This window comes from Pelophylax lessonae (genome assembly GCF_965119305.1).
Source record: "Pelophylax lessonae genome assembly, chromosome: 4".
NCBI classification, from domain to species: Eukaryota; Metazoa; Chordata; class Amphibia; order Anura; family Ranidae; genus Pelophylax; species Pelophylax lessonae.
Genome location: NC_138771.1, coordinates 345,677,502 through 345,695,144, shown reverse-complemented (window position 1 = coordinate 345,695,144; position 17,643 = coordinate 345,677,502). Strand labels below are relative to the sequence as shown.

Below are 17,643 nucleotides of genomic sequence, written 5' to 3'. Positions count from 1 at the left end.
TGTCAATGTAAGGATCGCAGCACAGCTCCAGCAAGCACTGCCCCATTCCCCACCCAACCAGCCCCACCTGACACTGCCACCCTTCCAGCTAGCCCCACCCCATTGCCCCTACTATCTGGTGTCCTGCTACCATACAAATGCCCTCAATGTTCATGGCCACTGGCACTATTAGGAAGAAGATCAGCACAAAAGCTGCCAGGCATGTATAACCTCATAGGCAATGCGGTCATGTGATGCAGATAGCTTTTAAAGAAAAAAAAAAAAAAGGTAGAATAAAACAATTACATATTTTAAACATATCATTGATGAAAAATAGGGTGCAACTTAATGCAGGAAGCTAATTTGATAGCAGACCTTACCTTCCAATTTAAAGCATTTTCCAGCTTCAAACTGGATGGTCATCCTAACTACCCAGTGCCAAGACTTTGATTGTAATGTCTGGCTTGCCAAGAAAAAATATACTGGATTGTGAGTGTCCAGAAGTTTCCTAAATGCAATAAATACTATTGGTGTCCTGCCAAGTTACAGTAAGGTATTCCAGCTGAATATGGTATTGTACTAAACCAGGACTTACCTTTTGTAGAAACGATGGAATAACATTATTGCATGTTGCAATCCTCCGCCTGTACACAATGCCAGTTTCTGGGTCTGCTCATTGAAGGGATGAAAAAAAAAAAAGACAGCAGGAGATTGCATCATTTCTATCTAAAGCATTGTATTTCCAGATACAGTTTTATAATAGCTACGACTTCTTTTGCATTGAACATCAACACTGTAAAAAAACAGTAGAGAAATCAAAAAAAAAAAAAAAAGTATCATCTCTGGGAGGGGAGGAGGTTAAGAGCTTTTATTGGAGAGAAACATAATCAAAATGCATAAGACCCCCATTCACACTTCCCGATTTTCAACTAGAGAACACATCTATTGAGGTCCTGTAACAATGATATAAATCTGACACTTTGGCTTGCAAATCAAATTAATACACTAGCTTTAGCACAATTGATTACACAGCAGAAAATGTTTAATTACTGATATGATGTTATCTAATTATAACAGCAAATCATCTAATTAAAGCCAATAGGCTGCATTTTGATACTAGCTATACTGGTTACATAAAGGGGTAGGTGTGTGCGTGTTTTACATACACTGCTCCAAAAAATTAAAGGAACACTTTGAAAACAGATCAAATCTCAATGGGGAAAAATATCATGCTGGATATGGACTGGGTAAAGTGTCAGGAACAAAAGGATGCCACATCGTCTGATGGAAATGAAATATGATCAACCTACAGAGGGGCTCAATTCAAAGACACCCCGAAAAACAAAGTGAAAAAATAATGCAGCAGGCTAGTCAATTTTTTTGAATGTGCTTGTTTGCATGCCTGACCACATCGGGCATGCTCCTTTTAAACCGACGGATGGTGTCCTGGGGTATTTCCTCCCAGATCTGGACCAGGGTATCACTGAGCTGCTAAACAGACAAGAACAAAGGTATAACCTGGTTGCGTCAGATGGACCAAAACAGAATGTTTCAGAGGTCTTCTATTGGATTTAGGTCAAGTGAGCATGGGGGCCATTCAATGGTATTAATTCCTTCATCCTCCAGGAACTGACTGCATAGTCTCGCCACCTGAGGCCGGGCATTGTCGTGCACCAGAAGGAACCCAGGACCCACTGCACCAGTGTAAGGTCTGAAAAAAAGGTCCAAAAATTTCATCCCAATACCTATTGGCAGTGAGGGTGCCATTGTCCAGCCTGTAGAGGTCTGTGCGTCCCTCCGCGGATATGCCTCCCCAGACCATCTCTGACCCACCACCATATCGGTTATGCTTAACAAAGTCACAGACAGCATAACGTTCTCCATGGCTTCTCCAGACCTAATCACATGTGCTCAGGGTGAACCTGCTCTCAACTGTTAAAAGCACAGGGCGCCAGTGGCGGACCTGCCAATTCTAGTGTTCAATGGCAAATGCTAAATCAAGCTCCACGTAGCTGGACAGTGAGCACAGGGCCCACTACAGGATGTTGGGCCCTTAGGCCACCCTCATGAAGTCTGTTTCTGATTGTTTGGTCAGAGACATTCACACCAGTGGCCTGCTGGAGGTAATTTTGTAAGGCTCTAGAAGTACACATTCTGTTCCTCCATGCACAAAGGAGCAGATACCAGTCCTGCTGATGGGTTAAGAACCTTCTTTGAACCTGCCCAGCTCTCCTAGAGTAGCTGCCTGTCTCACACAGCAAACCTTCTGACAATGGCACGTATTGATGTGCCATTCTGGAGGAGTTCGAATGCCTGTGCAACCTCTATAGGGTGCAGGTATCGCCTCATGCTACCAGTAGTGACACTCACCCTAGCCAAATGCAAAACTAGTGAAAAACAGTCAGAAAAGAGGAGTAGGGGAAAAAAAAAAAATCAATCAGTGGCCTCCAGATCAATATCCCAGGAGTTTAATTGACTTGATAAAAAGATAATAGAATCCGCGCTAAGGAATCAAAGGATATAAATAAGTACTAATAAGCTGCAGCCTCACTTAAACTATAGCCAAAAGACTATATAAATAGATAAGAATGGAGGTGATGGCGCTGCTTATATTATAAGGTGTAATTAGGTTTTTAATTGACTTGATGCTTCACTCTGATTAAAAAGTGTTTCATTAATTTTTGTGAGCCGTGTATATACTAGTGATCGACCGATATTGTTTTTTTAATGCCATTACCGATATTTTGGTCAACGGATATCGGTATCAGGCGATATTTTCACGCATGTAAAAACATTTTTTTTTTTTTCTACAGGTACTCCTTGTGGAGGGATCTGGGAGTCCAAACCCCTCCTCAGCACCGAAAAGCATTCAAAACGCCAAGTTTGGCTGTTTTGAATGCTGTCGGTTTTTTTAATTCAGCGCCAAGTACCCGGAAGTGATGTCAGGAGGTAGGAAGCCCAGTGGGACGGGAGACCCGGGCCGAGCTGCGGAAGGCAGCGGTAGTGGACGTCCCTCCCGCTCCTTGTAATGACAGCCGAGCGGCTTCTCAGCCGCATCGGTTGTCATTACAAGGCAGTCAACCATTGGCTACGGACACCGTTACCGGGGTACAAGCACTTTCCCTAAATATCGGTAAATCAAAAGGCTGATTCCGATATAGCGGGGAAAGTGCATATCGGCCCCCGATATATCGGTGTTGCCGATAATCAGTCCATCTCTAGTATATACATACGCATATACTAACATATATACATAATATATATATATATATATATATATATATATATATATATATATATATATATATATATATATATATATATATATATATATATATATATATATATATTATATTCAAAAAGGTACAAAAGTTAATGCAGTCTTCTGTGCCACAGGCCACCGAGCCCCCCCACTGCTTACCCAAGCTCCCTCTCCACGTTTACCTGAGGCTGATCTCCACCCAGCACTGTGCATGAGAGCAACTCTTTCTGCTCTCAACCTCCTCACATGCATATGGCAGTCCTTTGCCCCTGCTGCTGTCAAATCAATTTGTGTGACAAAGGAGCAGAGGGCAGGGCCGTGCCATGCTATCCATCTATAGACACAGGCCGCGCAGCTCTGGATCACACATGCGCCCCCATGAAAGTCTTTCTATGGGTGCACTCATCAAAGTGGAGGAGACAGGAGCTCCAGCAGGGAACCCCAGAAGAAGAGGCTGCTCTGTACAAACCACTGCACAGGGCATGCGAAGTATGGCATGTTTAGAATTTGAATGAAAAAAATATTTATCACTTTAATGATATATTAAAACTATGTACTTTTAGAATTTTCTCCTCAACCCACAAAACCTGAGCATTTTTAGGCTGCTATAGACAGCACCTTCACTTGCCGTTATCTCATCTTTTTAACAAAATATGGTTTAGATGCTTGCTTACCTGATTGTTCTTCCACAGTTTTGACAGATGTAACATGTTTCTCTAAAGGCGTTGGATACTAGAGGAAAAATATACAACAAGCAATAAGAGACTGAAAGAAAGTTTTGAAAATGGTTCACATATGAAAAATGGAAGCAAATCTGCAAGGCTGATAAGCATATAACAAGGAATAGGAACGTTGAGAATTATCACCAGAGATCATCAATAAAACTCAGAGTAAATGGAAACAAAATGAGGTAATTCTAAAAGTCACAATTTAGGAAAAAAAAGAGAAAAAAAAGAAAAATAACTATTGTTAAAATGGGTGTTTATATTTGTGTACTCACAGTTTACCAAACTTAGAATTTAAGATCAAATACAGCCAACAATATTATAAAATTAGCCATTTCGGTTATTCAGCAAACATTATAGCTGTACCTAAAAAGGACAGAAAAATGCTGACCTCTTTATGAAAATGCTAGTTGCCTGCCTATCTCTGCCTTCAATACTTTGTCATTGACTCATAACAAGCCTGCAAATTAGAAAGTTAGAAAGTGGTTAAATTTAGAACTCCTTCACTCCATACGTGTTCTGAGTTAGGGACTCAGAAATTACTAAAGAAACTGGATCACAATAACCACCAGAAAACAAGAATTAATCATCAGGAGGGTCAGCGGTAGCAGCCTCTATACTTTCTCAATAGGTTTCCTTTGAGTCAGACAGTTAGATTTTCCTTACTGACGGCCTGTGATTTCTTCTCAGTGTGAAGCCAGTCAGTTGTAAAAAAACTGACTTATCGTAAAATCCTTTTCTCTGAAGTTCATTGACAGACGCAGCTTCATATCTTCTTGACCATTGGGATATCCCCCTGCCGCTTGTCCGGGGGAGGAAAGACCCTCGCCAAAGCGGAATCCAGAGTCAAGCCCAGATAACCCAGTCTCAGTGAAGGTATCAGGGCGGATTTTTTTAAATTGATGTTCCAACCGAACTCTTGCAGTGTTTGGACAGTGACAGTCAAATCGCCCAACAGGGCTGAATGAGTCTGCCCTCAATAGGAGATTGTCCAGGTACCCCAGTACCCCCGCTGGCACAGAAATGCCAACACCAGGGCCAGCGCCTTAGTAAAAACCCTGGGGACAGAGGAGAGACAAAAGGGAAAATCCACAAATTGATAATACTCCTCTCCTATAGCGAAGCGGAGAAACCGCTGGAGTCCAGCGTAGATAGGCATGTGTAGCTATGCATCCTTGATATCTATGGAGGCCAAAAAGTCTCCCTGGTGTAGGGACGCCACTACCATGCGAATGGACTCCATTTGAAACTTCTGTACCCGCACAAAGTGGTTCAGAACCTTGAGGTCCAGGAAGACGCAAAGACTCCCCCCCCCCCCCCACCCCAGAAATGGGGGAGGGCGCCCCTTCATGCAGTCAAAGATTTTTCTGCAGATCCGGATTGGCCCGTCTTCGGTTTTCCTGACAAGGTCTTCTTGGAACCCCCAGAAGACCTGAAAGGCTTTCCTTTTTCCTGCGAATCGGAAGCAGGAAAAAGCGGCCTATGAGCAGTAAAATCAGGCCCCTGTCTATTACGTGGTGCCTTGCCCTTAGAGGATTGAGGGAGAGGACTACTCTTCCCACCCGTAAGGCCTTTGGTCAACTCATCCATGGAGGATCCAAACAACCTCTCCCCCGTAAAGGGAAGGTCAGAAAGAGCCTTTTTGGAAGCCTGGTGCGCAGACCAGCTCTTTAACCACACCATGCATCCAATAGCAATCCCCACCGCAGACACTATGGCCACTAGGGGAGCCGCATCCAGCGACGCATCACATATATACAGCAGGGCTTGAACAATTTGATCCATGAGCTCAATCAGCCCTGGGGAAATCTGTTCCATTTCCAAGTGACCTTTATGTAACTTCACCCATTCAGTGATGGTCTGTGCCCGCTAACACATGTAAATGGCGGGACAAAGGCCAAGGAATCTTCCACTGGGACCACAGTAGACTTATTCAGTCTGCAAACCAGATGATCCACCTGTAGTGGCACAGTCCACCGAGTGGAAACCGCATCCGCGAAGGGATATCGGCGTTTGAAACACTTGGGCATCCACTAGCATGTGCTTGATGCACATAATGTTAAATTACAATATGAAAATATATGAAAATGTTCCTGGGATTTGCGGGTGCTAAAAGACACCTGCCTTCCTGACACTGTAGACTCATCCGCCAATTTTAGGGTTGCTCGCACTGAAACTACAAGTTCTTCCACCAATATGCTTTCCCGTGCGGTGGCTGACAAAGACATGTTGTAAGAGAACGTTTGCTGTGCAAAGATGGGTTCCTGTCAGAAACCTGACAATGGCCAATGCGCATGCGCGAACTTGCGCAATCGCGAACGTGCGTTAGACATTGGCGCCAAAAGGACTATTTAAACCCAGCCATTACACTGCTCTAGTGCTGCTTTGTCTTCAGCCTTGGATACCTGTTACCTGTTTACCTGCATCTTGTTCCTAGTTCCAGACCCGGCTTGTCCCGACAAGTCTCTGCTCTCCACCTGCACCGACCTTGGCTTGTCCCGTGACCTCTCTTCCTGTCTGCTCCTACTGGCTTCTACGTTCCCAATTGGCTCCTGACCCGGCTTGTCTTACCACGCTTCTGTCATTCCCAGATCCGTCCATCCTGCCCAGGAGGCTCCTACTGTTACCCAGGAACCCCTGCTTCCAGCACCTGCTGCCTGCTCAACACCCTGCTCATCGGACTTCTCTGGCGACCTTCACCAGTGGCCATCGTCCGCTTCAAGCAAACCTCCAGGCACTCGTGCTACTCTATACTCCGGTGTCCCCTGTCTGCACTATCAGGGGTCCCGAGTCGGAGGCGCAAGGGAGGCCTTCCTCACAGTGTCAGGCTCATCTCCAGGTACGTGATACATGTCCTCTTCGCAACCAGAATGCAATGGCACAGAGCCAAGGTGGGGTGCGTCTGCGGCAGCCATATCTGCCTCAGAATCTGAAGATACTAAAGAGGGAGGCGAAGGCAAATGGCACTTACATGTAGCAATACTTTTCAATACTAAATTCACTTTTGACACCAGGCTTTCCAAAACGTCTGAAAAAGCCGACAGGGGCTGCGACCTAGAGGGTTCCACCGCCGCACTGAGGGGGTCTGTAGGTGAAATTTTGTCCTGGGACTCCCATTTAGACTAAAAAAAAAAAACAAAACAAAAGCAGTGGAGGGAGGGGGTTGGGGGTCTGTTTGTGGAGGGAGGGGGTGGTATTAGGGGGGGATGTCAGTAGGTTGAGAGGGTGGGAGTCTGCAAGTGGGTTTACAGGGTGGTATTTGGGGGTCTGTGAGTTGGGAGGGTGTGATATTTGGGGGTCTGTGAATGGGGGGAGGGGGGTGATATTTGAAGGGGTTAGGGGTCTGTCAGTGGAGGGAGTTAGTGGTATTTGGCGGGGTTGAGGGTCTGTCAATGGAGGGAAAGGGTGCCACTGGAAGACCCTCAACCTCTCCAACTACCAATCCCTGCCCCCACTGAGTGACCCCCACCACTACTCTCCCCACTGACATACCCCAACTACCCCCCTGCCGCCCACTGATACACCCACACCCCGCAAATTACGACCTCTCCTCTACCCCCCAAACTACTGGCCGACACACCAACTACCACCCCCCAACAGACCCCCACCACCTACAGATAGACCATCCCAACCCTGCCCATATACCACCTCTCCCCCCAAATACCACCCCCCACTGAAAGACCCCCAAGATACCACCCCTGCCCCTACTGACCGACGCCTACCCCCTCAAATATCACCCTCTTCCCCCACTGACAGACCCCTACCCCCTAAATACCACCCTCTACCCCCACACCCTCCAAATATCACTCCCTCCCTCCGATAGACCCCCCAACCCTACTAAATACCACCCCCTCTCTTCACTGACAGACCCCCAGATACAACCCCCTCTCTCTACTGACAGACCCCCAACTGCCTCAAATACCACCCCTCCCCCTATTGACAGACCCCCACAGGGGGTGCCTGGCTTCAGTGAAGCCAAGAGGAGACATGCAGGTTCTTTTAATAAAGAGAACCGGTCAACAAAAAATTGAGTTTTTGACTTAACATAAAATCCATTTCTCCGATGTTCATTGACGGACACAGCTCCTGATCTTCATAACCATTGGGTTATACTGCCCCCTACAGGAGCAGGACACTAGGCAGAAAAAGAAGCTGGATACGCCTATGGCCAGTCCCAGGGGATATATTCCCTCCCTCAGCTATAGGTACTCAGGCAACAGAAGCTGAACCAAAACAACAACTGGAGCCCATCTGAAAAAAAAAAAAACAAATACACCCTCAAAGAGGATCAGGTCCTCAACAGCAGCCTACAAAACTTTGCAGCCAAAAGAAGCATTCACAGATGCCAACACATCCCCTTTAAAGAACTATGTGAAAAGTGCACCAACGACCAGGTGGCCGCCTTGCTAACCTGCGTCACTGACGCCCAATGATGGAAAGCCCAGGAGGCACTAAGCGCCCAATTAAGAGTGTGCCTTGACAGGGAAAGGAGGAACCTGACCCCTGATGGAATAGGTCTGAATAACTCTGATTCATCTGAAAATGGTCGCAGAGAAAGCAGCAACCCTTTCCGAGGCCTATCCGTAAGCACAAATAGGGAGTCTGACTTCCTAAAAGACCCAGTAGCTACCAGGTACACCCTAATTGGCCGAATCACATGTAAGGTATGCAAAGCAAGTTCCTTAAAATGTTTTGGCCTGGGACATAGGGAAGGCAACACAAGGTCTGCATTCAAATGGAAATTAAACAACCTTTGGAAGGAATGATGTAAAGGGGGGGGGGGGGGCAATAACCATCTTATCTCTGTGAATCACCAAGTAAGGTGAATGACAGGAGAACACCACCAGTTCCGACACCCTGCACGCAGAGGTGATAGCCACAAAAAAAGCCACCTTCTGAGACAACGTAAGCAATCTCCCAAAGGTTCTCAAAAGGGAGGCTTCTGGAGGGCCAAAAGCAGCAAATTGAGGTCTTTAGGGTCGAACATCACTGAAGAAAAGGTGCGCACCAGGGAGTGTGTGGCCAAGGGTCGTTGGAAGAAGACCGCCAAAGCCGAAATCTGACCCTTGATGGTACTCAAGGCCAATTTCTGTTCAACCCCCCCATTGAAGGAAGGTCAAGATCCAAACCACCGAGAAGGATGAACCTCAAAAGACTCACACTACGGAATATACGACTTCCACGTACGATGGTAAATCTTCCTAGATGTCCTAGTTTTTAACAGCATTGGAATCACCGACTCAGACAAAACTCTATCCATCAGCACCTGGCATTCAACAGCCAAGCTGTCAAAGCCAGCGACTGTAAAGAAGGATGGAAGATTGGTCCTTGGGACAGCAGATCCTCCCTGAGAGGAAGCTTCCAAGGAAAGTCGGTGACCGGCCGCACCAGATCGGCGTACTAAGCCCAGCGAGTCCGGTCCAGAGCCACTAAGATGACCGGAATCCCTTCTGCCTCAATCCTGCGTAAAAGTAGTGGCAGAAGCTTGAGTGGAGGGAAGGCGTAAATTAGATGATGGTGACCCCACGGGGCCACTAGCACGTCTGTGGCGTCCGCCAAAGGATCCCGTGACCGAGCCACAAATTTCTGCGCCCTTCTGTTGAGCCGAGACAACAACAGATCCACCTCGAGGATGCCCCCCCAGAGACACAACTGATGAAACACCTCCGGATGAAGAGAGGACTGCCCTTGGTCTATCGCCTGCCGACTGAGGTAATCCGCCTGCCAGTTTTCCACCCCGGGAATGTGAACGGTGGAGAGGGCTGGAACTGAGTTCTGCCCACCTTAGAATACCGGCTCCCTCCAGAGCCGCCAGGACACTTCTTGTGCTCCCCTGGTGATTGACATAAGCTACGGCCGTGGCATTGTACGATTGAATGCGCACTGGACATCCCTGAAGACGATACGTCCAATGGTCCAGGCACAGTCTGATCGCTCCAAAACATTGAGCGGTAGTCTTGGCTCTTCTAGTGTCCACATCCCGAGCATAATTTTTGCCGAGGACGCCTCCCCAGCCGGAGAGGTTTGCATCCGTAATGACCACTGTCCAATAATCGGGGAGGAAGGATTTGTCCAGCCGAAGCACCGGAGAACGAAGTCTCCATATCAGGGACTCCTTCGTTCCCCAGCTTAGCCGGATCCGATTGTCCAGAGACTGCCGAGTCTTGTCCCATTTGTTCAGAATCTCCCTATGCAGGGACCCAGTATGAAACTGTGCAAACGGAACCGCCTTGAAAGTAGACACCATTAGGCCCAGCAACCGCAATCAAGTCCGGAGGGAGGACCAGCAGATGAATTGCAACCTGCAGTTTCTGGAGTTTGTCCAGAGGAAGGAGCACATTGGCTAAGGCCCAGTCCAAGATAGTCCAGCTTTGTGGACATAATCAGAGCAGACTTCTGAAAATTCAGAATCCAGCCGAACTTTCGCAGAGTTTGTATCGTGATTTCCAGGTTGTCCACCAGAGCAGTAGGAGACTCCACTGGCAGAAGGTCGTCCAAGTAGCCTAGTACCCCGATCCCCCATTGGCGTAACACTGCTAGCACTGGGGTCAACACTTGTGAAGACCCGAGGAGCAGAGGCGAAACTAAAGGGTAACGCCACAAACTGATAATGCTCCTCTCCCACTGCAAAGCAGAGGAAGCGCTGGTGACCGACACATATTGGGATGTGAAGGTAAGCATCCTTGACGTCGATAAGAGACAAGAAAATCCCCCTGATGCAGGGATGCCACCACCGTGCGAATGTTCTCCATCCTGAACTTCTGCACCCGCATAAAGCAGTTCAGCACCTTGAGGTCATAGATTAGACACAACTTGCCTTCCTTCCTGGGAATTGTATACAGGCTTAAGTAAAAACCCTGAAAACGTTCCGAAGTCGGAACCGGAACAATCACCCCTTGAAACAACAACAGGTCTTGTACCACCCCAAACAGACCCTGTAAACAATCCGGGGACAGGGGCTAGTTGGAAGCAACCCGGGGAACAAGAGTGAAATCTTGTAGCCGGACCGAATGACTTCGTGGACCCACTTGTCTTGTACCAAGTAAGTCCTTGGGTCGGGAAACCAACGAAGACGTCCCCCCACTTCCGGGTGAGGGCGCACCTTCATGCTGAAGGAGCCCTTGTCTGTGGGTCTGGAGAAGCCCGCTCTCGGCTTGCCAGACCAGGTTCGTGCCCTGAAAGGCTCCGAGCCCTTGTCAGTTGACCCTGAGGGGAAAAAAAAAAAAACTTATGAGAAGAGGAGGGCCCAAGTCTACGAACACGTTCCTTGCCCTTAGTAGCCTGAGGAAGAAAAAGTACTCTTTCCCCCATTGAGACCTTTAATGTCACCCAGGGTAGCTCCAAACAGGCAATCTCCTTGAAAGGGGAGATCCGTCAAGGCCTTTTTTAGAAGTCTGGTCCGCAGACCAGTATTTGAGCCAAAAGGCTGCTGCTGCATACTCCATCTTCAAGGTCTCATGCACAGATAAAATCAGTGCTTCCACCAGCGCCTTTTCGTGTACGGCAGATGTGGAGGAATCATCCTCACTATCAGAGGATTCTGGGTGCGTGGTCGCAGACCCAGCAGGGTGACCCACGTCCGCGGAGGCCAAATCAGATTCAGGATCTGATGAGACAGATGAGGCAGGGAAAGGCGGGGGGGTACGCTTTTTGCTAGCCCGAAAGCCACCTCCATTCCGGACACAATGGACTCCAGGCCTGCAGCCTCAGAGAGGGGATCAGGTGTGGTGATGTGCTACAAAGACTCCATGATTCACCAGGGGGACCCCACAGCGAAAGGGTTGATATAAAAAAAAATAAACTGGGAGTTTACATCTGCAGCCAGATATCCTTGGGAAATGGAAATGTGACAGGAAACATGTGACCTCCACTTCCATTAGTTGTGTCTATTGAATGTTTGTTACATTAAAGTTCACTTTTTTTTTTGTTTTTTTATTGGACTGGAGGTCACGTTTCCTGTCAAAAGTGGAGCACCAGTCTGCAGTCAGACCCCCCTTGTTGTACACTGTTGTGTAGGAACACCTCCAGAGACGTAATTTCCTGCTTGTGTGATTGGCTCACTGATTTTCCCATAAGTCTGCACTAAGATTCTGTGAGTGAGATTTTGGTTATCCCCTGCAAAAATACTTTGTTTTTGGTGAGATGTTCCTAAAGGGTTAAAGTGGTTGAAAAGGCATAAGGTTTTTTTTACCCGAAAGCGTGTAAAGGCTTGTTTTGCTTTTCCTATAAAAATAACAAATGTTAGACTTACCTCCTCTGTGCAGTGGATTTGCACAGAGCAGTCCCAATCCTCCTCTTTTCGGGTCCCTCTTCTGTGTTCCTGGCACCTCCCTCCTGATGAGTACCCCCACAGCAAGCTATGCTATGGGGGCACCCGAGCAGAGTCACGACTCCCTGTGTCAATCCAGCCACAGAGCCTCGCCCCCTCCCCTCTCCTCATTGGCTAGCCGAGTTTGATTGGCAGCCAATGTGTCTCAGCCAATCAGGAGAGAGTATCTCGGAGGGCTGAGACACTCGTGACATCGCTGGACAGAGAGGGACCTCAGGTAAGTATTAGGGGGGCAGCTGCACACCGAAGGCTTTTTATCTTAAAAGCACAGAATGCATTAAGATGAAAAACCTTCTGACTTTACAACCCCTTTAAAGGCCTTTTATGCTAAGCTTAAGAATCAAATAATTTGTTTCAAACAGGATACAGACCTTGCAGCTTTCTTTATTAGTGCTCCGCAAGTGCATCAGCTGATCAATAATGAAAAAAAGTCACTCGCATTCAGAATCAGCAACCAAAAAGACATAGAAGAACAAACAGCTTTTTCTTTAGAGCAGAAACAGGTAAGACTCAAGAAAAGTGAAGTTACTTTTAGGCTCACACTGGAATTAAAAGCAGTTAAAAACGCCTATGCAAATGATACAATGGACAGCACACAGTGCTGTTCACATTATCAAAACATGAAGCGTTAGCGTCGCTTCAAAATTGAAGCCTCATGTCGAGTCGGAAGACCTTTTATCGCTTCCCATTCATGTCTATGGTAACGCTTTGCAAATGCTCTGACAGGAGTTTGTGGTGCGGGGCGTTAAAATTAGTTCATTTTCTCTAACTTCCTATTTAAAAATAGGTGTTTGTGGAGCGGTTTTAAACACACCTTAACGCTCATCAAGCGCTTCAAAAAACTGCGCATAGGGCATTTGGGGAGCATTTTTATCTCTCCAATGCTTGTAAAATGCCAGTCACACTGGGCAGTGGGTATTCCGATCCACGGGACTGGCAGCCGTGATTGCCGCCGGGCACCCGCGATCAGTTCCTGCTGAGAGAGGACGGTCTGCTGTTGTAAACACAGCTGACCGTTGTTCTCTCTGAAATTATCAGAGTACGCCTGTGACCTTCTATATAGGATCACAGGTCTGTGTGATCATTTCACAAGCCCATCCCCCATACAGTTAGAAACACTCCCCTAGGCTCACAATTAACCCTTTGATCACCCCTAGGTTAACCACTTTCCTGCCAGTGTCATTATAGTAACAGTGCATATTTTTAGCACGGATTACTGTAATAATGTCCCTGGTCCCCCCAAAAAGTGTCAAAAATGTCAGTTAGGGGTCCGATCTATCCTCTGCAATCCTGCTAAAAATCGCAGATCGCTGCTATTACCAGTAAAAAAATACAAATTCCATAAATCTTTCCCCTAGTTTGTAGACACAATACCATTTTTGCAAACCAATCAAAATACAGTTATTGCGATTTTTTTTTTTTTTTTTCACCAAAAATATGTAGTAATACAAAATGGCCTGAAAGGATAAAAATTTTAGATGATTTTTAATTTTTTTTTTTTTTTTTGGGGGGGGGGGGGGGGGTTGGGAATGTGATATAGCAGAAATTTAAATGTTTTATTTTTTTTTTCCAGAATTGTCACTCATTTTTGTTTATAGCGCAAAAAAATAAAAAATAAAAAAAAAGTGATCAAATACATCCAAAAGAAAGCTCTATTTGTAGGAAAAAAGGACATCAATTCTATTTCATAAAAATTTTCAAAGGATCATAAATAAAAAAAAAAACATAAAAAGTAAACTACCATCGACAATAGAACTATTGCACTTGCACTTTTGTGTGAAAGTTTTAACATTCTCTACTCTAACATTCAAAAGGTATTTTTGCGCGGATTTCATTTTTTTCACTCACTTTTTGCTGCAAATCCTTGCAGTTAATTAGCAGCAATCATACACTATATAGTATTACTAAACAACCTAGAGCAACAGATTATTTTTTTTGCCGCCAGATCAAGTTTTATTACATTAATTTTATTTTGGTACAGGTGTCGCACGACCACGCAATTTTCCGTTAAAGTAAAGCAGTGCCGAATCACAAAAAATGGCCTGGTCATTAAGGGGGCAAATCTTTCCGATCCAGAACTAATAAACTATGTAGTGGAAAGGGCCTGCCTAATTGCATACAAAAAAAGCGTTTAGGTTTGAGTATGGTAAATCTAAAGGAAAAAAATTGTACAAGAAAATTATATAATGTATGGCCAGCCTAAAGTGGGGTACACATTAGTAGAAAATCTGCTGAAAATTCCCGCCCGAGGTAAAATCGTACGATTTTCGGCTAGTGTGTACACAACTTTCAGCAGCCGATGCCGACATTTTCAACGAAAAACGGAGGGACAAACACCAACATTTTTATCGTCTGTCCCCAGCACGACCAATTTTCATTTAATGTGTATGCAGTACGTCCACAAAAAATCAGATACGAAAGACCGCGCATGATCTGAAGTTGCTGACGACCAGGAAGTCTAGGAACAAATGTCCCAAAAAAAAAAACAAACAGACGAGAAATTTTGTGAACATTATGCACTGTCAACTAAAAACGGTTATGACTGCTGAGCCAGAGAGAGAAAACTCAGAGGATATTTTGTCCGATTTTCGTCAAGTGTGTACGAGCCTTTAGTGCTGTTGTGCAGATAACAAAAGACTGATAAGATTACAGTCAGGAACTGATGCCAGCTGTATGTAAAAATATATTAATCAAACAAATTCCTGCATTCAATGGGGTTTATTTTAAATATCTGCCTACAGTTTAAAAATAGATCTATAGGCAAAACTTTTTTTTTCCCCCATTTTGGATAGAGCAAGGGAGGGTTAAAACCCCTCTAAGATTTTTTTTTTCGCCATCTGGGTTTCTATTTCTGAGATTTTTCTTTACCTCCTGTCCCATAGCCATAGCCAAACAGTAGGTGAGAGGAAATCCCTGCAAATTAAGGGAATTCCTTAGAGACACCCCCCCCCCCCCCCCAGGTCACCAGAATTAGTATCCCCGTTGGAAGATGATATCCCCTCTATTCTTTTTCTGGCGACAACCAAACATTTGGGATTTTCTTTTACTTTCAATGATAATGGTAAACCGGACAAATAGAGGATGAAACTCGGGAACAGACAGCAATAAAAACTGACATGTGTTCTAATCCCTCTACACTCTATCCAAAAACGAATAAATAATAAGAATAATAATAAAGAAGAATAAGAATAAGAATGAAGAAAAAAAACTTTAGTTACACTTTAATTTTAAGAAACAGAGCAATTAGCCCAAAACATTGGTAACACCCTATAGTAGCAAATCTACAACAATATGAATGCAAGCATGTCAAAACAAACACGGGAAACACTAAAATACTAAACAGGAGTTTGCTAAAAAATACACAATGGGGTTGACGTACTAAAACTGGAGAAGTGCAAAATCTGGTGCCGCTCTGCATGGTAGCCAATGAGCTTGTAGATTTTTTTTTGCCAAAGCTAGGGCTCTTTCACACGGACGCTCCATATTTCATCCCATTTTTTTGCGGATGAAAAAACGGACATAATGCAGGTCAATGGGATTGCGGATGTCAGCGGATGACCATCCGCTGAAACCTGATTTTCATCCTTTCAGTTCTGTTCCATTTTTTGGAACGGAACAGAACCCTATTTTTCTTCCGTTTAAAAAACGGAATGGATGCAAAATCGGATGTCAGCGGTGTCATCCGCTGACATCCGCAATCCCCATAGACATACATTATGTCTGCATATCATCCGCAAACGGATGGGATGATATGCGGACATACGGAGCGGATGACACAAGTGTCATCAGTGTCCGTAAAAAAAAAATAAAAAGTGCCGCAGCGGAATAAAAAATTGGAGCGGCCGTGTGAAAGAGCCCCTAGACTGAACAAGCTGAAGTTGGAAGCTGATTGAAAAATCTGGTGCAGCTGTGCATGATAGCCACTCTCCCGTTTTAGTAAATCAACCCTATTGATTACAAGGTTGCAGTATGTAATACTGTATTAAATAGTATTCCTATAGCTTACTGGCTCACTAAACCCTTTTCCTTTTAATACATTTCGATTTATTTTTGGCTGTTTGCTTTTATTACAATAACATTTAGAACAGACATATATTTGTAGATGTTCTTATAAATATTTAAAAATCTAAAGGTTTCTAAGGTGTGTAAATATTTAATGAACTGCTCTAACAATTAGTAAAAAAGCATTACACATCATGTAAAGCATAAAAACAAACAAATGCAGGTCATAAACTATGCAAATTATGCAGGCAAGGTAGCCCACTTTAGCTTGTGCTAATAAGGTAGTGTGTAGGATAACAGTGAAAAACTATTTTGTCATGGAAATGTAAACCAAAGAAAATGTATTTTCAGGTGCATGTTCAGAAAAGTACAATTCAAAATAGAGAATAGCCCATATCCCAAAAATAAAATAAAAAAACCTTACTAAACGATTACAAAACACTTTATGGCTAAACTACACAGGTAACGTAAATCTCTTGTTATTGCAAAATGTAACAATTTGCTGGTAGCCATCTTATCATGGTTCAAGCATATGAATGCATTTATGTATATGTATGCGTTTTTTGCACCTAGCTTAAATATTCCAGTACTTTCCCATGCCTGGGGAGTTGCATGTGCCATGTACAGCCTGCCATAAAAGTGAATGGCTGTACCCAGCTGTACTCTTATTTAAAAAAAAATGTTGATGCTTCTTTGCAATGGCATTTATCAAGGCATGCATTTCCTAAACACAAAATATTAATGTTTGGGAATTATGCCAGATGTGAATGTGCGGGTAAGCGCAGGTGCAAAGAAGCAGCACTGTTTACAAGAGTACGGCCGCATACAGCCATCCACATATAGGTTTTACATGGCACTTGTATAGGTTTTACATGGCACTTGTATAGGTTTTACATGGCACTAGTATACGTTTTACATGGCACTAGTATACGTTTTACATGGCACTTGTATACGTTTTACATGGCACTAGTATACGTTTTACATGGCACTAGTATACGTTTTACATGGCACTAGTATACGTTTTACATGGCACTTGTATACGTTTTACATGGCACTTGTATACGCTTTAGCACCCCCAACCACGGGAAAGTGCTGAGAAATTTACGCTAGGTGCATAACACACCTAAAATATCCATGTGTGTGAACCCTAAAGCTAAAGTCATACAGGAGAGTTTTAGCAGCTCAGTCAACCTAATAAAATAGCTCTCTACACAGATGGGGGAAAAAATAGTGCTTTATGAAGTAAGCTACACAAAAAGCATTTAGTATCAATCAATCTTGCATCATCACACAATGCTTTAGCAGTTAAAAATTACAGGCTTAAAGTTTTCTCATGGACATTCAGT

The 17,643-nt window shown here is 44.7% G+C and overlaps 1 protein-coding gene across 1 annotated transcript in view; it reads right to left on the bottom strand.

Moving 5' to 3' along the window:
• Window positions 1–17,643, bottom strand: part of PRELID2 (PRELI domain containing 2) — a 201,437-nt gene that overhangs the window by 88,933 nt on the left and 94,861 nt on the right. The window contains exons 2-3 of the mRNA XM_082256215.1: window positions 3,916–3,973; window positions 575–648 (exon numbers count right to left, since the gene is read on the bottom strand). Coding sequence (XP_082112341.1) covers window positions 575–648; window positions 3,916–3,973 — 132 coding nt within the window. The remainder of the gene's footprint in view (window positions 1–574; window positions 649–3,915; window positions 3,974–17,643) is intronic.